Source organism: Anastrepha ludens, chromosome 6, assembly GCF_028408465.1.
Source record: "Anastrepha ludens isolate Willacy chromosome 6, idAnaLude1.1, whole genome shotgun sequence".
NCBI classification, from domain to species: Eukaryota; Metazoa; Arthropoda; class Insecta; order Diptera; family Tephritidae; genus Anastrepha; species Anastrepha ludens.
Window position 1 is genome coordinate 83,227,045 of NC_071502.1, and position 21,089 is coordinate 83,248,133.

The following is a 21,089-nucleotide window of genomic DNA, read 5'->3' on the forward strand; positions in this document are numbered from 1 at the left end:
AAATCGTTTAGCAAATAACATCAACATCATCATGATAAAATTGTGACATAAAATTACGTTTGTTTTCAAATGTCATTGGAAATTTCCCATCACACTCGCAACACAATTGTGGCAACTTTTATTCGTTGCATGCAATTTCCATGTCACTTCACGAATTTTATCTATTGCGATTAAAATTGTTCGATAAGTGTGCAGCGAATTGTAGCTGCTTCCCGACAATTCGAACCACCTACACCAATAACAAATTCTAATATAAATTGTGCAGCAAATCGCTTCAATGGTCGCATTCAGCAAATAACTTTGTAAGCGCTCTAACCGCAGTCGCATTCAACTAAGTAAAATTATTCATGTAAGTTGCTAGGATTCGTATGAGCTTTTAATATTTCAAATTTGTCTTCCGTTGACTGCGCAGTAATCATCTATTTTTAATGTTTATTCTTTTGCAACATTGTGTACTAAGCAGCAATATTGCTACATTTTATTGCCGCAACAATGAAAGCGTACGCGAATTTGTGCATTGTCATCGCCATGATTTCGATTATTGCCTCTTTCGGAGCCGAAGGATATGGCATGCGTGGCGGCGCGCGCGGTTTGCGGCCGGATGAGGTGCAGGAGGAGATACCGCAAGAGCTTAGCCCAAGAGTACGTAGTTGAAACTTGTATGAAAATGCACATTTGATTGAAAGACTTGATTGGTTTAATTTTTTATATAATTTTTTTTATTTCCTTTAAAATGTTTCTATTTTGTCAAAGGCACGACGCGCTGCAGTAGACGAGGCACCCGAGGATGTGCCACAGGAGTTCAGGGAGAGAGTAAGTCTACTATATTTGAATCCCATATGCAAAAGTGTAAACCTTTGAATCATCTGAAATGATTTTTTTAGTACCGTCGAGCTGTTCCAAAAGCTGTAGATGAAGCGCCTGAACAGGTACCACAGGAAATTGAGCATAAAGAGAGGGTAATTTTTAGCAGCAATACTTGGAAGATAAAGGAACTTTTAATTTAATGGCTTTTGTTTTAAGTTCCGCCGCTCGCCATCAAAGATTGCTGAGGAAGCACCAGAAGAAGCGCCAAAAGGCTTACATGGCGCCAGGGTAAGTAACTAGAAATGTAGTACTAACTGAGAGTATAGATTATTTTTTGAACAGAAACTCCTACACACTCTTGTGTTTTTTTATTTGTCGGGACAGACTAGCACATACAGCACTCAGACAACATTAAGTCATTTGTACTGCACTCGATTTCCCTCTTTAGTTTTCTTTAAGTGTACGAAGAAATCTGAGTAGATCTTGTGGTGCCAAGAATTCAAGGTTGCCGCTTTTTAACATATCAGTGCAAGAGACCTCAAACCGTATTCGAGCGTAGGTTGAGCAGACGCTCAGAAAGTGGTCCGCCGTCTTATCCTCTTCTCCAAATGCTGGGCAGAGTGCACTGTCTGAAATGCCTACCTTTTCCATGTGCTTCGCCAATAGAAAGTGGCCGGTCAACAGTCCAACCAGCTGCCTACAGTACCTTCTGCTTAATGATAGGAAGATCTGCGACAGTCGGGCAGATATGACTGTGAGTGTGGACAAAACAACACTCACTTAGTAGGAAAATAGAAAAAAATAGGAAAAAGAAAAAGGTATTAACACTCTTCGCGTTGGATAGAAAGCCGATCGTGTCCCACTTGTCTTCGTGTATCATGGAAAAGTGAGAGGTGCGATCTGTGCCTTTTCTCCCTCTCTATTTGCCAGTAATTGCATAAACTACGTTAATCATTCCTATCTATTTAAGGATACTAGCAATGATAGAATCGAACTGAATATTTCAGAGTTTGCTTTATCCACAAAACCGTTTCTTTTATTGTGCCGGAATGTTGCATACTCAGTCTCGTCATTTTAATTTTAATTTTTCAAAAAATGGTTTTAACTACTTCTGCTCTTCTTCTTAACTACTCATACTCCTTCGCTCTCGGTATCGATCCTACATGGCTCGCGTTGCCACCAATCGCAGTGTGACCCTATAGGCAGCATCCTTTCTTTTTTTATCGCACCAAATGTTTTTTCGGGCTCACGGAAAACCGATATCATCTCATCCTCACTCTATAATATTAATGCGGATATCAAATGAAATTGGATATATCCAGCTTTTAATTTTTTTTTTTTTTGCCATCTGCAAGGATTGTAAAATAGTTCAGAGCTGAGAACGTCCCGGCATTAGTATTGCTATATTTTTGCAGAACCCAGCAGCTAAGAAGGTTCTAAAATAGTAACATCTAACATCTATCGAGTATTGGACAAGTATGCCGACTTGTCCATGCGTGAATCAAAGACACTCGGGAGAGCTTCTGGGGCTGATAAAGTCTCAGCTTCCGATTTTTTTGTGTGTACTAAGCGGGTATTATTAGCACTTGGCATTACATCTCTGAAGCTTCTACTCAGCTGTCCTGCTTTCACAAAACTAAGATATAAACATCTTAGCCCTCACACTTCTACTAAGCTCGTAAAGATAGCAAGTTCGAATATCATCCACCTGCTCGTCTGAAGCACGAAGTGATTAACCCAACCGGAAATACTTGCCATTCGGTCTTTCTATCTCCTCACCTATTCTTCATCCTTGCTTCTTTGCTTGCCCTTTCCCCGTACAAAGGTATAACAATGTGCGAATTCAATTGCCCGTTCAAGTGAGCTCGCTTTTCCTTAGAGGTAACCGTATTATCTAACCTAATATCAAGCCTGGTGAGGTGCAGTGTACCCCTGATAAAAGTGCCATGGCACCGTATCCTTCATGTTAATGCAATGACAGATGAGCTTTTTTTGTTGTTGTAGCAACTCATCAAGCCCTGCAATGACAGATGAGCTTTTGTTGTTGTTGTAGCAACTCATCAAGCCCTGCCAGTACTGTGTATTCACCGGTCGCCGCCGTCTATCTCAGCTAACGGTAGGCCCAAAAACTTCTGTTCGGTGGGTTAGGTCCAAAGGGAGGGAGATGTTAAGTGAGTGGGTTTAAAGCTTTATGTGCATAAGTGGTTAATGTCGTGCGTGGCACCTTCACATACCGGACATCGACTGATTAGCTGCCCGACTGCGTTTTGACTCTGTATAACTTAGTGACTAAGAAGGCTCTTAAAGCTCTGAGCGTCTGAGAACGGTTAATTTTAAATCATGTGAACAGATGGTTTTGGTCTTAATACTATTCCAAAAGATCTCCAACAAAATTAACAGAAAAGATATATCCCGATTAATGCAGGCGCATAAAGTGCTTACTTAGCCCGACAAAGAATGAGGTGCAACTCTCGCTAGAGCTGTAACTCCCTAGGTGCGGAATAGTGGGTGCAGTTCCTCAGTATAATGAAGGACTAGAATGTGGTGTTTGGGCAGAGTTGAGCAACATTATTCTTCTCCCTCTTGAAGATTGGTGCGATAACAGCCTAACCAATTTTGGCCGAGTTTAAAAAAGCACGCCAGTCTTTTCTCTTTCTTGCTAATCGGCAACATTTGGGCACATCAAGTGAAGTCAAGTCCTTCTTCACCTGATATTTCCATCGCAGCGGAGGTCTTCCTCTTCCTCTGCTACCACCAGCTAGAACCACATCGAATACTTTCAGGGCCAGAGATTTGTATCCGTTTGGACGACATGATCCAGCGACTTCGTACGCTGGGCTATGTTTATGTCGTTGTAAAGCTCAAACAGCTGAGAGATATTAATTCACTAAATTTCTAAGGTTTATAAATTCCTCGAATTGGCTTTAATGATAGTGACGTGTATTTCACCAGAGTGGCTCCCACATATCTCTTGCCATTGTTTCCGTCTTTTATCATTATTTATTGAGCGTTAGGTGGAGTTCTAGTCACTAATCAAATATTCTACTCTATAGTAACTTTATAATTCAGCAATAGTATTTCAAAGTTTATTTTTTATCAGGCATTGTCTCAATGGCCTTTGAAACTGGGGTAGATCAGTATTATGGGAAATTCCTTATCACACAGAAGCACCACTTGGTATTCGTAGGTGGGATTGTGCTTCGTTAATCGCCGCAACTTCTTTTAATTTTCGCAAGAAAACACGGCTACGTCAACTCATTCGGCTACGGCGACCGCCCGACTAGACTCCTTAACTGTCTTATTTTGTCTGATATAATGTCACTTGATGCCTTCCATTTAATTTCGTCTTCAAACACACTTTATGTATATCAGAAGGCAAACGAAGTTATCATTTCTCCATTTATTCTGTAAAAATGCGAAAGCTATGAACATTTGTAAAATCTCGAAACCCCCTTCTTAGACTAATAGCTCGAGTAATAATATGGCTAAACATTTTTAGTTTAGTTCAGCTTCTTCAACGGATAATTATCGATTATTATACAAATTCGCCCAGATTTGCTATTCCATCCTCCGCATTTGTACTTTATTCTGTGAGGTTTATAATTATTTAAGTGAAAGAAATAAAAGCAAAAATGAAAATAAAACTTATATCCATAGCTATTGTAGAATTTGGAAGTAAATCCTCTTACTACAAAATTTTACGTTCGCGAAAACGAGCATTTATATTGGGAGGTTGAATTAGTTTTAAAGGTTTTTTTCGAAGATTTGGGGCTTTATTGTGAAAAAACGGTACAAAATATTTTATTCGAAGTATAGGCCATCGCTAGCTACAACTTTCGCCCATCTTTCGGGCAATTTCCGGATGCCATTTCTCCAAAATTCTGGCCGCTGCGTGGCTATCCATGACTCAACCCATATTTTGGTAGCCTCGTACGAGGAGAACCGCTGGTCCGCCAAATCGAGACTCATATGCCGGAACAAATGATAATCGGAGGGAGCTATGTCTGGACTATACGGCGGGTGGGGTAACACTTCCCAGCCAAGCGTTCCAAGGTATTTTTTGACAGGTTGAGCAACATGCGGCCGAGCGTTGTCATGTGGCAAAATAACCTTGTCGTGCCTTTTTACCGTTTCCGGCCGTTTTTCTTTCAATGCCCGGCTTAAACGCATCAATTGCAGTCGGTAACGATCCCCCGTGATTGTTTCGCCCGGTTGGAGCAGCTCAAAATATACGACGCCGACCTGATCCCACCAAATGCAGAGCATGATTTTCTTGCCGTGAATATTCTGTTTGGCCGTCGACGTTGATGCGTGGCCGGGCAAACCCCATGATTTTTTGCGTTTTGGGCTATCTTAGTGGATCCATTTTTCGTCGCCAGTCACCACCCGATGCAAAAAACCCTTCCGATTTTGTCGCTCGATCAGCAATTCGCACATAAAAAATCGCCGTTCGACGTCGCGCAGCTTCAACTCGTACGGGACCCAATGTCCTTGCTTTTGGATCATTCCCATCGCTTTTAGACGCTTGCAAACGGTTGATTTATCAACGCCCAATGATTCAGCAAGCTTTTCTTGGGTTTGGCACGAGTCCTCGTTTACCAATTCCCCCAATTCCGCGTCCTCGAACTTTTTGGGCTGGCCAAGACGCTCCTTGTCTTCGGTGTGAAAATCACCACTTTTGAATCGTCGAAACCAGTACTCACATGTTGAAATCGACGGAGTATGGTCTGGGTAGGCCTCCTGCAGCAATTCACGGGCTTGGGCTGTATTTTTTTTAAATTGAAGCAGAAAAGCAAAGCTTCCCGCAAATTGCGTTTCGACGGCACGAAAGTTGACATACTCGGAGCACGAAAACACTGCGTTGTTTATACTTCAGCGAAATGACAGATACTGATAAACAAAGCCTAGGGATGAGGCTTTGTCATGAATATATATTCAGTATTGCCAACGCGATAAAGTGATAAATAGCGCCATCTGTGTGTCACCTTTAAAACTAATTCAACCTCCCAATAGTATTAAATAAATATTTCTATCAACTGCTTATTACCTACGTATTTGATTAAGAAGGCAGTTATATGGGTAAACTATTATATATATATAAACATAGTAATCCTGTCACACAAGAATGTAATTATTTCGGTGAAATTGTTATCTGCTGGCTATTAAAAAGTGCTCGCTTTTTACAGCATCGTCGCTCACCCCAAATGCCCGTCCCTGACGGCATGCCTCCGATGCCACCAATGCCACCAATGCCCCAATAAGGATTTTACTAAAGAACCAGTGCAATGGTAAGAAAGAATTTTTTCAAAACAAATGCGATTTTGACTGAAACATTTCAATGTTAAGGGTAGGGCCCACCTAAGCTGAAACCTAAAAACAGCCATTCAGAAATTCAAAGTACTAAATTTTGAAAATATTCGAATGCGTCTAAGTCGACTGCTCAGTTTTTCTATACATTTGTTGTGTTTCTATGCCAATTACCGAATTCCATGGGACCAGACTATTTACTTTTATTTGTGAATTGGCTTATTATAAAAAACACATTTCACGTTTTAATCCAAAGTTGGAAACTCGTTTCAAGCTAATATTAAAATGTACAAAATATGCGAAAACTTATATGTTCCCGCTATTGCATGTCTATTTTATTTTTTAAGGGACTTTAAAGTTTTAAAAGACTAAATTTTTCAAAAACAATTCCTAATCTTTCCAATGATATTAAAATGGTTGTCAAGCGGAGGTATATCCAGCTATTAAAAGAGTATATGTTTGCCAAGTCAAATATAATAAAATGATGTACTTTGCAAAATTTAGCCTTAAATATAATTTAAATTCCCCATTGCATTATTTTGAAAAAAAAATATATGCAATTGTACAGGTGGCGCAAAATTAATCATCCAATTTTATTTTTGAGTAACTTTTCTACTAAAGAAAAAAATACATTGGGTGAGGAAATTTTTATTTTGACCTTTCCACGCTCCATTACCTGCTTGTTTGTGTACTGCAGCCGTCCAGTTCACAAGTGGCAAATCTGATTGTGGTACGACGCCATTTGGAAAAATTATAAATGTTCCGATAGGGTGTTTATTAGGGCGGGTCGATTTAAAAATCGCTCATTGCTCTGTGAAAATCGTATTCTAGGGATCAAAATAAGAAACTTTGCCGAAGGAACCATACCTCTAAAACGAAATCTGATGTCCCCCGATTTGGGTCGAACGAAAAATCCCACTTTGACCCATTTAGAGTGCTCCAATCGAGTCCAAATGTATGACCGACCCCCACTAACTTTGGACGGCCGATCCACCCATGCCAGTGGCACACCCCCTGGAACTTCCCTGGGGGTTCCCCATACAATCATTTGAAAATATCACCATTTTTGGCCTTTACATGAGAAAAGAAACTAAAAAGTTCGACCCAAATTGGGGGGCATCAGAATTCGTTTTAGAGGTATGGTTCCATCGGCAAAGTTTCTTATTTTGATCCCTGGAATATGATTTTCACAGAGCAATGGGCGACTTTTTTTACCTCCCCACAAATCGACCCGGCCTAGTGTTTATATATGTAGTACTACTTGTCCTTCTTGCTGTTTTATATAAACGTAAAAAGAATAGTTGGACTTGCCTCCTATGAAATAAAGTACACACAGTGGATATCTCTGTCCGCTTTGAAATTTTAAGGTGCTTTTAAATATTAAGTTTATGAGAAAATGAGAAACTGAGTATGCAGTATTGCTATACAAAATCTTTAGTTTGTTGGGTATATGCATTTCTTTCTGGATAATAGAAAAAAGTTGATTTTTGTCGCACATTACTATCAACTTCAATACAAATTTTTATCCTTACCCATATCCCTACAAAGCTTCTACTCTTTAAGACACTGCTGGAAGGCCTTTCCTGTCACACAGCTTCAAATCTTGATCCTTTTATGTATTACAAATTGCAACATGAAAATGCATATAATTCGGTTGAGGCCAGGTTCGTCTAATACAGAAACAGAAAGTCTAGCATTGGTTTGCTGCAGTTTGAGAGAAACTCTTGAATGAGAATGCGGAAGAAGCCAACATCTTATCTTGTTTTTAAATTGAATTTAATATTTACCTAGAAACAAAGAAGAAAAAAAAACTACACTGATTTATTTACAGCAGTAAAAGGAACTGTTTCAAAAGGTGAAATTTTCACGTTAAACAGCTGACGGCCGCTGGCGTTTGGCGATTCCTTTGGCTTATATTTACAACACCGTAGACTCGCTGGAACAGACAGGAAAATTTTAAATATTTATTAGCTTGACAAAATAAAACTAATTCAAAAAATTAAAAATCGACTGCTTGATAGGATAGCTTCACGTTGAGCACCTAAGAATTTCAAAGAGCAAACAAAAACAGAGAAAGATAAAAGAAGAGAGAGATAAAAAAAAGAAAATCACAAGCCTTTTTCTAGGTAAATAACCAGCTTCAACTATTATTTGGGGCATTTTCCACAAGTCAAAAATCATTTATAATTAAACCTCACTAATTTGGCGCCAAACATTTACTTCACTATAAATTATATACACTGCAATAAATATCTTAGCACTAAACGCTAGCGCTCTGATGCATTTTTTCTAAACAACGAAATTTATTTTATATGGAAAGAAAATTCAATAGGCGAAATTTTTCTAAAAATTCTCATTAAAAAGTGTGCCATTTTGATGACAATTTGTTGTGTTGTTTTTGAATTTGCGCAAAGTTTGAAACTTGGTTTTTGGAGAAACATATTTTCATTAAACAAAATTATAAAACCAAATAAGAAACAAAAGAAGTTCTCAATAAGTCCCTGTGATTTGTAGTTTGGAATATAGCGATGAAAAACTAAACGCTAATAGATAACTTTAACTTCAGGTCCGCCGCCACGTTGCAGAACATGGACTCCCATTCAACATGATGACACCATTTTGAAATCGTTACACGTATATTATTTCACACAACAGAGATGACAGCCGAATTATTTTATCTTATCAAACAAATTTTTAAAAGAAACAAACTTTCCAATATTTCTTCATTGTTAAAGTTTCGAGAATAAATACATATACTGGTATTGATGAGAATACTGAGTTTAAAGTGGAGGTCTTTTAGTTATACTTGGAACTTACTTTGGCACAACTAGCTTAGGTTAGGTGGCACTCACACTTACTTACTTAATTTCTTAGTGGCGCGCAACCGTGTATCGATTTTGGTCAAGTCCAAAATAGCGCGCCAGCTGTTTCTGTCCTAGGTTCGCTGGTGCCAGTTGGAAATATCGAAGGCAATGGAGATATAGTCTTCCCTTTCATCATAATTCTTTTTGTTGTGCCGTGTCGTAGATTCGCCTTGCTGTAACGTCTGCGTTCATATCAGTAGCATGACCTAGCTGGCATAGCCGCTGTACACGCTTAACTATTTATGTCTATGTCTATATATGTAAGTCCTTCAGCTCGCTGTTCCATCGGATTCCTCCGCACTCCTCACCAACGCGGAACGGACCAAAATCTTACGGAAAATGTTTCTCTCGAGGACTCTCAAAACTTTCTCATCTGCTGTTGACATCGTTCATGCTTCTGCGCCATATAGCAGCACGAGAATGATGAGCGTTTTGTAGATTGTCAGTTTGGTCCCTTGAGAGAGATCTTTATTTCTCAATTGCCCACTAAACCCAAATTAGCACCCATTGACAACTGAATAAAAACCTAAACGTTTACCTTCCTCAAATACCTACTAATTGAGTGATGATAGTACCGATTCCGTGATGGTTAAATGCGATTCTGGTATATCAAAAGTACTGGAATCAGACTTAAGGTATTGGCATCGAAATCGTCCCCTAACATCGCAATTTGTTTTACTTACTTCGGTAGGTAGGTATAGTGGTTGTCAGTTGACACACCTAGACTGCTGTAGGCCCATTGTGATACCACCAAGGCTGCCCCTCTCCTCACTCTTCATTGTCCTGATTGAACCAATTTATGGCTTTAATGTATCTAAAAATACTTGCTATTTTTAAATTCTCTATTTCTGTCCAGTTATTCAAGGAACTTTTTCCTAAAATATTGAACCTTCTTCTATTCAGAGTCATGCACCCGCATAGAAAGTGTTCTATAGTCTCTTCATCTTCAATGTCGTTACGGCTTCTGCAATAGTGTTATAGGGTGTTCCCAATCTACTGGCATGCCTACCAATCAGACAATGCCCTGTTAGAACCCCAAGAAGATTTCTCATGTCCTTCCTGTTCAGTTTCAATAGTCGGTTTGTGAGGCCCATGTTCCATTCCGGCCACATCATTCTACTTTTTGCACAGGTCAGTCCATAGCCCGTTGGCAGATTAGATAGTGTGTTTGTCTATAACCATCTCACAAGTTGCTAAAGGTATAGGTATGTTCGCTTTGTCTGGTTGGATCGGTAATATAGTACCCAATATCGCTAGTTCATCCGCTATGCAGTTGCCTGTGCAGATCAGGTTTATTGTAAAGTACTGTTATAGTTCTATGATTTTACTGTTTTAGAGTTAATATTAGGTGATTGTAATGATTTCAGGACCGATTGGCTATTTGAATATATATTTATTTCTCTTGTGATGAGAACACTTTTCTTTAGGGCTGACAGGACTTCTCTGATAGCCAGAATTTCAGTTTCAAATACACTACAGTGATCCGGTAGCCGAAATAAAATGTTGGCACTCATTTCCTCAGAGTTAAGGCCTCCGTCCCAATCTTGTCTCGTTGGGAAAGTTGTGGTAAAGGATGTGTTTACATGCGGCTATATTGAATTACAAAAGTCTGTCGTTTGATGTTATAAGGGGTATCCATCTAATATTATTGCGTGACCCCTCCTGTTAGTGGCTAGGTTAGAAGATTCTCTTAACAGAACTGCACTTTGCTCTTGGAATGCATGCATCTGTGTTTCAAGCGAAGGTGTAAGCAGTACAAGAAGCGATGAACTTTGTTATGGAAAACCGATTGAGAGGCAGATCTATATGGGCAGCCCCCCACATCAGGGGTAGTCGAGTCCTGTAAATCCAGGTTGAACTATGTCGGTAGACATAATAGCCTGATGCTAACATGGGTCCCGGAATATCGTGCCTAACGAGACCTCTGATTCCTTAGCTAATATGGGCTCTGAGGCCAACTTCTTTTGCCCAGAGCCCGTTTTGCCACTTCCTTCTGCGGCCATCAAAGCCACGGTTAGCAAATGGGCTACTACAACCCACAAGCGAGCTTGGCAGGCTTAGAGAGGCTGTAGATGGACTAAACTGATGTTACCTGTCATGTCCGATCGACTGTCGCAAACCCTTCTGTCATTAAGCAGAAGGGAGTGTAGACGGCTGGTTGGAGTGATGCCACACTCTATGTGTGTGCGAAGCACATGGAAAGGGTGGGCATCTCAGACAGTGTACTCTGCCCAGCTTGTGAAGAGAAGGATGAGACGGCGGACCACTTCCTGTGCGTCTACCCCGCCTTGGCACGAATCAGGTTTGAGGTCTTTGGCACTGATGTGTTAAGAAACGACCATCTTGGCTCCTTGGCACCACAAGATCTACTCAAATTTCTTCGGAGATCGGGTAGATTTAAAGAAAATTAAAAGGGAATCCAAGTGTAGTACAATGGACTTAATTAATGTCTGAGTGCTACACTTGCTAGTTGTCCCGATAAAGAAAACTAAGTGCCGATTTCGCCACCAGCTGCTTGCTGTAGGCCTCAATCAGTAATAAGTGCAGCATGACATTCATCGCTGCAGTAGGCGTAGTCTTTAGTGCCCCGCTTATGCACAATACTTTCTACATACTTTTTTGTTACTGTTGTTCTTATCTCAAGTGTTAGAACAGGTATCCTGTGTTTTCTGGTGAACATGACTAGTTCTGTTTTGTTGGGATTTACCCCAAGACCACCCGGCTTACATCGTTCAAAGCATTTTGCATTATATTGCAGAGGGTATCTGGAAATTTTCCTCTTATTAGTATTGCAACATCATCTGCGTAGGCCACTATGGGTATCCTACTCTCCTTTAGATCCTTTAACAATCGATTCGGATGTACATATATGTTATAAATATTGGTTTACATATTCTCTAATTTGAGTGCCTACTCCAGTGGAATAAGTAAATATTCAAATTAAATGAAATCACCCAAAAACTCCGCAAACAAATATAATGAAACACCACCAGCAACAACAATAAATTACAACAAATGTTCATAATAATTTTACATGCCATTTGGCTAAGTGTTCATAACATTCGGCTTTCATTCGCATTTGATTCCCACTCCACACTGTTTCACTTCCTTCTGTATGCGATCTTCCTAAGCCAGCCTCATCGATTGTATCTTCCTGCGCACATTCTCCTTCGTAAAAAGTCGAATAAATAGTTGATATGCCTATTCTATGTAAATATGCAAATAAAAGCAGAATATTCGCTGAAAACACAAATAAAATAAACAACCCTTTTCATTTTTGTTTCCAATAAATTACACACATCACAGCCCATAATCTCAAGCGCTTGTTGTATTTACTTAAAAAAAATTTAAGTTAAAAAAATTTAATTTTTTTTCAGTAAATTTTTTTGTTATTCTTACAGTCTGAATTTATCTTCAAAAATACTTTAAGTAGTGCCATTACCTACTTATATATACAGTAGTATCATTGAATTGATTAAATTCGGTTACAGTGTTTGCCACTCTCCATGGCTATGTAGAGGGTCCGACTTACCTATGCCTGGAGGTACGTTGTAAAAACATTTGTTTGGGCTCGAGTCTTCTCTACTTGCCCTCTTCTTCCCGTTGTCCTAAAACCACTTCGAGAAAGAAACATCTGCAGCGTTTTGTTAACTAGGCCAAAATCGCGTAAGCGGTTGTTGCGCCAATTAAGAAGAAGAAGAATTGTTTTCGGTCGCCGTAGCGGGATGGGGTAGTGCGCGACTACGATTTGGAAGTACGTAGGTTCGAATCTCCGTGCATGAAATGATAGAAAAAGTTTTTTCCAATAGCGGTCAACCCTCGGCAAGCAATGGCAAGCCCCCGAGTGTATTTCTCCCATGAAAAGCTCTTCATAAAAAATATCTACCGTTCGGAGTCAGCTTAAAACTCTAGGTCGCTCCATTTGTGGAACCACATCAAGACGTACGCCACAAATATTAGGAGGATCTCGGCCAAAGACTTAACAGAAGTACGGGCCAATTATTTATGTTTTATATGATATCTCAGCGGAATGCAATGGTTCGCTTTACACTTGAACAATGGTGGGAAATAGTGCAAACTTATTTCCAAAGTCAATGTTATGTAGTCCGAATAATGGATTTGTTGACGGTAAATCAAAATCATCTTGTTTGAAGTATTTTTCTCTCGGCGGTTATGTTAATAAGCGAAATTGACGAATCTGGCCTTTGGAAACCAACCCGCACGTTATCTTCGAGAAGCCAATGCAATCTCAAAGAGTCTGGAGCCAGTTTCAAAGCAGTGGCTACTGGTCCATTTTTCCTTCAAAATGCTGCGGGAAACGCCATTTCGGTGAAGAGTGAGCGCTATGGAGGCATGATAAACGATTCTTTGTATCCAAAAATTAAAGACGTAGACTTCGACGATCTTCGATTCCGATTTCTCATACAAAATTTCGATATTTTGCGAACTAAGTTCGGTAGTCGTGTTCTCAGGCGTATTGGCGATGTTAATTCCTAACCTCAGAGCTGAGATTTTACGATGTTAGATTTTTTTGCAGGGTACCGTGAGCAAGCAATTTTATGTGAACAATCTGTTAACGACTGAAAACCTTAAAATAAATATTTCTGATATAGAACAACCGTCAAAAAAGTCTCGGAAAACTGGGCTTGGAGGATGCGATAATTCAAGACCAGCCGAGGCAGCTACTTAAAGAAAGCGTATTCCATAAATAAGGGAATGTTTGCTCTTTGGTTATTGGTTATTTCAAATTTATTGGATTTTAAAATATAAGCCACTATATGGAACAACCTACATATATATGTATAGTGGAAAAAAATAAATTTTATTAGTTTAATTTTTAAATAGAAGTGCTCTCATCGCGTACTGTTGTTCTAGATTTGAAAGGCACTGGAAGAGATAGAAAATCGGCTTCTTCAAATTTATTTTAATTTCCATTCTATTCATACAAGTAGATGTATCAACGTGTAGGTAATACATGCGACTTCTGTAGAAGTCCGCCACTTCTGTTATAAATTTTCTTCAAACACAAAACAAAATATTTTTAGAACAGAATATGACTGTAATGCCACATCAGCATATTTCCTAATTCCATAAATTAACATCGAAAATTCACATAATCGTTATCAATAATTGACTTCTACGTTGAACGGAACTAACTGCTCTTAGTATCAAGCGTGAATTGGCACTTTACGTACAACAACAAATACGAACCGCAATGAAAAGCACAACACATTGATTAGGTTCTTAAATTTCTCGCCTCAAAAGGTGTACTATAAAATTTCCAATTTTCCAAATTCCCAATCAGAGTATAACTAATGAATGCTGGCAGGGATAAAGCGAAGATAAAATCATTGCGCGCCGGAGTCCGCCATAATCACTACAATGAAAAAACCTCTATTTGCTCATAACTGAAAGGGTTTAGCAAAAACAAGCAAACATATACATAAGTGCAAGCGCATACCCTGCGGGGAAAACCTGGGATAGTGAAACAAATATTTAGGTTCGCACACATTAGGACCGGCTTCTTATACTAACGATTTGCAGATTGCGTCAAGCTCGAAAATGACTTGGTTCCACAAAATTTGAATTTGAATTTTGATAGAATAAAAATTAAACTTTTATAATGCTCAATTATTCAATTTCCAAACTGATACGAATTGAAGTATGGAAGGGTCTAAGCTCAAGGGTATTTTTCTATAATCGTACCAACAAACACTCGGCATCCTTGTGCAGACTTCTACAGCATATTTTTTAAATTCGACGAACTACTACACTTACCCCAAACAATTAAGTAGTTTTGATTTTTGCACAGGCTTTTCAAACTTTTTTATTTCAATTCTACGCCAAGTAAAATATTAATTTTGGCCACTGCCGTCATGCGCTGCTCTGCCGTTAAGGCAAGGTAGTTATAAGTATGGCAAAAAGTAGTAAGTAACACAACTAGGAATCGACAGAAATGAAATAATTCTTTAACTTAACTCTACTTGCTTATTCCTACCTAGTGGAATTTGGTACACAGCGAACATATTCGTACACACAAACAGCCAATTTTTGGGAAAAATGTGCCTTGATTCGCTGCTCACTTGTGTAATAACAGTCAGAGAAATAAACAGTAATAACAGTCCCAAAGCCAAGCGACAATTAGGGCCTTACTTGCGATGGTGGTGCACGTGAAATTGGTCGGAGAGTGTTTGACTTCCCATCGCCTGCATCCGACGTTTTTGAAATTATACTCATTTGGGTACCTGGTGATAGAAGCATTGCGATAAACTACTGAGCGAATGAACTAAGTCTGAATTCACAAACCCCCATCCTATCCTCGTTTTTCTGGTTCCTTCCGTCCTTTTTTCGCTGAAATGATATTACAAGGGACCGGTTCTCTTTCACGTCCAAGTGGGTCCTCTCATGGACAACATTATAACCAAACCTAAGTGAATATATTATCTTTTGCATTTTTAAGAACATTTATTTAATTGGGCCTGCAACTTTGTCAGTAGTACGGGGGTGCCTTTTATATGTCGGGATTAGAGAACAAAAACAAATTTTAATCATCGAAAATCACTTTATTGTTTTTCAAAATATTCTCCATGAAGATCTATACACTTTTGCATGCGTTTGAACCAATTCTCGAAGCACTTTTGCCACTCTGAATGAGGTACCTCCAAAACATGCACTCTGAATGCCGCAACCGCTTCTTCAGGTGTCGAAAAACGTTGACCTCTCAGTTTGTTTTTACGTACGGGAATAAAAAGAAGTCATTCGGTGCCAAGTCAGGACTATACGGCGGATGACCCATTAATTCGATGTTTTGGGTGCTCAAAAATGCAGTTGCTTGAGCCGATGTGTGAGAGCTCGCATTGTCCTGGTGAAGAGTGATCCGTCTTTGGCGATTGGTTTTCCTAATTTCTTGGAAGACAACTGGCAAACAAATGGTTGTGTACCACTCAGAATTTACTGTTCCGCGTTGTTCTAGTGGTACGGTTGCGACATGTCCAGTTTTTCCGAAATAACAGGCGACCATTTGCTTGGATGTGCTTCGTGCGCGAACAACTTTTGTTGGATTTGGCTCATCTTGAAACACCCATACAGTCGCCTGCTGTTTACTTTCGGGCTCATCCGCGTAAATCCATGATTCACCACCTGCCACGATGTCATAGACGTGTGTCGAAGCCCCGCGATCGTATTTTTTGAGCATTTCCTTCGAGCAATCGACACGAGCCTTTTTTTTGAGCGATTGACAAATTGTGTGGGATCCAACGCGAACAAATTTTTTTGGACAGTCAAATGTTTATGCAATATTGAATGTATGTTGGTCCCACTAATGCCTAAGATTGTCTCAATCTCACGATAGGTCACATGACGATCTTGCAATATCAGTTCGCGCACACCATCAATGGTTTTCGGAACAACAACTGATTTTGGACGGCCTTCACGAAATGCGTCTTGGAGTGAACTACGACTACGATTGAATTCACCATACCATCGACAAACACTGGTCCTTGATGGAGCTTCATCGCCAAAAATGAATTAAGTTCATCCATGTATGAATGGGCATGCATGCATCATCTATTCTATTCTATTCTATTCTATTCTATTCTATTCTATTCTATTCTATTCTATTCTATTCTATTCTATTCATTCTGTTCTATTCTATTCTATTCTATTCTGTTCTATTCTATTCTATTCTATTCTATTCTATTCTATTCTATTCTATTCTATTCTATTCTATTCTATTCTATTCTATTCTATTCTATTCTATTCTATTCTATTCTATTCTATTCTATTCTATTCTATTCTATTCTATTCTATTCTATTCTATTCTATTCTATTCTATTCTATTCTATTCTATTCTATTCTATTCTATTCTATTCTATTCTATTCTATTCTATTCTATTCTATTCTATTCTATTCTATTCTATTCTATTCTATTCTATTCTATTCTATTCTATTCTATTCTATTCTATTCTATTCTATTCTATTCTATTCTATTCTATTCTATTCTATTCTATTCTATTCTATTCTATTCTATTCTATTCTATTCTATTCTATTCTATTCTATTCTATTCTATTCTATTCTATTCTATTCTATTCTATTCTATTCTATTCTATTCTATTCTATTCTATTCTATTCTATTCTATTCTATTCTATTCTATTCTATTCTATTCTATTCTATTCTATTCTATTCTATTCTATTCTATTCTATTCTATTCTATTCTATTCTATTCTATTCTATTCTATTCTATTCTATTCTATTCTATTCTATTCTATTTTATTCTATTCTATTCTATTCTATTCTATTCTATTCTATTCTATTCTATTCTATTCTATTCTATTCGATATGACTGCTTTTTCCTGCAGAGTTCGTACAGAGTCACGCACATACAGAGCCGCTGCTTGGTAAACACTGCTGATTCAACTATTAACCGAAATTTGTAGTTGTTATTGACAGTGATAAGTAGTTGCAAGCCGTTAACCGTATTAATGATGCTACTCCTACATTGTTGTTGCTTTTCGTTGCGCTGCTGACATGGTCGCGGTTGTTAGGTGACGATAAGTTTTATAACTAACTTTTTGACGCAATAATCTCCGGTTGGCGCTACGCAACGATGTGACCCTTCACAAGTACAACAACAGCTATAGCAACAAGAACAGCAATGAAAGGAAGGCTGAATAGCACACACACACAACCTTTTTGTTGCTTGCCATGTACCATTCATATCGCCCATCCATCGCATCATCAGCAACGCCATGACATCGAAAATGAATCGGGTTTAACGAGTGGCTTTGCAAGCTATTCCTAAGTAATGCATTGCTAGACTTTCGCATGTCATATAAGGGCTGGGAGGAGGTGGTGTGGTGAGCAAAGAAATATGATGTGAATTGCCTTTGCGTGGCAGTTAACTTGGCGACGGCTTTGGTGACTTGGCGATTGTTTGTGAACTTAGGTGAATGAATGACTTTCAGCACCATTTGGCGGATGTTGTTGATGTTTACTTTTATTACCGCAGCTTATGCACAGCGACCTGACAAACACAACAAAACTTTGATAGACACACTTAAACACACAATTGTATTAACACCAGCACCAACAACAATACACGCGATAATAACAACACAAACATCAATAAATATGACATGTCGTGGCAGCACAGCCTTGCGCTTTGTCGACCTTCTCATCGTCCTGTCGAGCTGGCGTGCTTGATGTGCGGGCAGGACCTCTGATTGTGATTCTGGTTGTGGCATACACCGTTCGCTGTTCGGTTGGTTGGCTTCTCATTAATATTTCGAGTTTATTGTGCAATATTCACCGGCAATATACGGACAATATGAAACATTACATTCAGAGCGCACGCTGTGTTTATTGAGTTTGATGCCGCCTACTCCTTAACCTCCTCCTTCTGCTCCTGTTGGCTCCTGCGTTACCACAAAGCCGCTCACCAAGACATGACAAAGAGGCACAAGAGGCTGACCATATTTTGGCTTTATGCTTCGATAATCCCCTCTCAACAAGCGGTGATGGCACTAATGACATTGGTTCTATGTAATGATGATGCGCATTAGCCGTGTGTATGTATTGTGAGGCTCCTATTATGCTGATAGTTATTTACGTGCAAAGGTGTTGTTAATGCGAGGTTGTTAGGGGAGACACTTTTGAAGCTACCATTCTGACACAGGTGCTAAGGCCGTAAATATTGGAGAATTTGTGTGTATGTGTGTATATATGTATTTGCGGGGGTGGTAAGATCTGTGCCATTTGCAACTTTCACTCTTGAAGTATTGTAGTAATAATCCAGGAAACTAATAATAATTTTTATAACTGATAAGCATCAAAAGGGAACTTTCGACGCATATAGATGTGCACATCTGTTCGAAAAAATAGCAGTGATTAGAGAAAAAACTATTTTGATTTTTTTTTATTTACATAACAACTGACAATAAAGCTTTTTGGTGCAAAATAGGAGGCCTAATTGTCGCAGGAGGAGGCCCAGTTGCCAGGTTCAAAAGGCCTCGTTAACTCCTGTGCTACGCTACTCCTTTTTTATCTGGGCACAAAAGTGGTAGTCGAGGCACTAAACAAGTGAAAATTTGAGTAAGATTAAAGTTTTTTTCTGTATTATTTAAAAGGGATGAAAACACTTATTTCTTATAATAAAACACCTCAGTCTTCACTAACGGTTCCTAGATGGAATCGGGTGTCGGAACAGGGCTTTTCTCTCAATCAGCCATTTGGCGAATACTGCCAATATATTTCAGGCAGAAGTCTTTGCGAAGCTGCAAGCATGAAAAATGCTTCGGGAACGTGGGGCGAGGGAAATATTAATATTTTCTCCGATAGTCAAGCCTCGTTCAAGGCTCTGACTACGCTATGGCACAGAACCACACTAAAGTCCTGGGGACTCCACGCCATTCAATTTCCAAACTTTTATCTGTGTTCACCAGTCATTGGGAGATCGGAACACACGCATAAAATCAAGATTTATCATTTAACCCCCCATTGAAGAGGCTGTGGAAATCTTTCAGAGCAGGAGACCGTTGAGCACTTTCGCTGTAAATGTCCAGGTTTGGCAGCTATACGATTAAGGTCACTGGGTGCTCCTCTCTTCAACAGCCCAGGGCAGTACGTCAACCTTTATCCCATCAATCTTCTCCACAATATCAACAGCTCTGGCTGGCTGTAGATATCTTCCTGTTGGAGATATCATAATGATATCAAAACGGCGCTTTAGTGAGGAGTGCCAGGGTGGTACTTCAACCATTTCACCTACATACCTACCCATAAAAAAACATTGATTGCAAAACATTAGTGCATTTTTTCGAGTAATGAGTAGCTCTTAACATTATATGGGTGAAAAGGGCGACCTATTGAGAAAGTGCTCCCGGAAGACAAAACTTCTAAGTTTATCCAAAGTTTGCTGGGCTGTTCGCTAAAAGACGAAACGAGTAATCGCAAAGAAGATCTTTCGACTATGAGTTATTGCTATTATTTTGAACAGAGTTGCTTAATATTGGTAGAGCTGTTATGCAGACATTATCAGGACCGATTCAAACTATGGTGCCGATCACGGTCCGTTCTCGGTCAGGTAAAATATTATCAAATAAGAAAAAAGTGTGTAGGTATGTAGCAGTCAAGGCTCGATTTGACTCCGTTTTAGCTACGATCAGTCTGAAAAAAATTGTGATGTGAGTCGTGAACTGTCACTCTGATCATTTAACGCCAACATGAAAACATTTTACCAGAGACTGAAAGAGCTGTAATCAACCCAATTAATTATAGGCACCCAAAGCATTGAAAACTAATTTGCACTTTCAAAACCGCCTTGCTCATACGCAATTTCTCTTATTAGCAAACGTCAAATCAAAATTATCTGATCTAATGGTTTTATGCGAGAACCTAAGAATTCAAGAAAATATAAACAAAACGCATTTAACAAGTTACTAGATTCCATATACGTATACCTTGCCTTTTTTTTTTTTGTCGAAAAAAATATGAGTAGATGTTGTGGGGCCAAGGACCATTGTTGTGGTCGCTTCTTAACACAAGACTTCAAGCCTGATTCGAGAAAAAGGCCGGGCACAGAAAATGGTTCGCTGTCTCATGATCCTCTCCACATGCTAGGCAGAGTGCGCTGTCTGAGATGCCTATCTTTTTCATGTGCTTCGCCCATAGCAAGTGGACTGTCATCAGTCCAACCATCTACATACAGTCCCTTCTGCTTAATGGCAGGAGGAGGTGCGACAGTCTGTTGGACATGACAAGTAACATCAGCTGTGTCTATCTGCAGCCTCTCTCAGCCTGCCAAACTCACTTGTGGCTTGAAGTAACCCGTTTGCCAACCGTGGCTTTGATGGCTGCAGAAGGGAGTGGCAGAACGGTTTCCGGGCTATGTATACCTACTTTTACCTACATCCTTTCTTGGGTATTTGACCGAGATCTTGCTCCTATGTTTTCCACAAATAGAGGGACCCCAAATATAGGATTTTATGCCGTATCCGAACCGCAAGTGGTGTTTATAAACAGCTTTTTCATGCCAGAAATGAGTTCGGAGATTTGCCATTGCCTGCTGCTGGCCGAGCGCTATTAGGAAAAACCTGTTTTATCATTTTGATGT

General features: G+C 39.2%; 1 protein-coding gene across 2 annotated transcripts; it reads left to right on the plus strand.

Moving 5' to 3' along the window:
- The first annotated feature begins 243 nt into the window (after positions 1 to 243).
- Positions 244 to 8,885, plus strand: LOC128866652 (uncharacterized). Of its 2 annotated transcripts, XM_054107549.1 has the most exons (7): positions 244 to 349; positions 464 to 642; positions 754 to 813; positions 885 to 959; positions 1,024 to 1,095; positions 5,994 to 6,095; positions 8,681 to 8,885. In XM_054107549.1, exons 2-6 carry the CDS (start codon positions 493 to 495, stop codon positions 6,066 to 6,068), a joined length of 432 nt encoding a protein of 143 aa, XP_053963524.1. In that variant the 5' UTR covers positions 244 to 349; positions 464 to 492; the 3' UTR covers positions 6,069 to 6,095; positions 8,681 to 8,885. The 2 variants fall into 2 exon arrangements, with proteins under 2 accessions (XP_053963524.1, XP_053963525.1); XM_054107550.1 differs by lacking the exon at positions 5,994 to 6,095.
- Positions 8,886 to 21,089: the final 12,204 nt, after the last annotated feature.

Bases quoted from the DNA above. Each gene is read 5' to 3' on its own strand.
- LOC128866652 (XM_054107549.1), top strand. From the start codon at position 493: ATGAAAGCGTACGCGAATTTGTGCATTGTCATCGCCATGATTTCGATT. The intron at 643-753 runs GTACGTAGTTGA...ATTTTGTCAAAG, and splicing joins CGCAAGAGCTTAGCCCAAGA to GCACGACGCGCTGCAGTAGA. The intron at 814-884 runs GTAAGTCTACTA...TGATTTTTTTAG, and splicing joins CACAGGAGTTCAGGGAGAGA to TACCGTCGAGCTGTTCCAAA.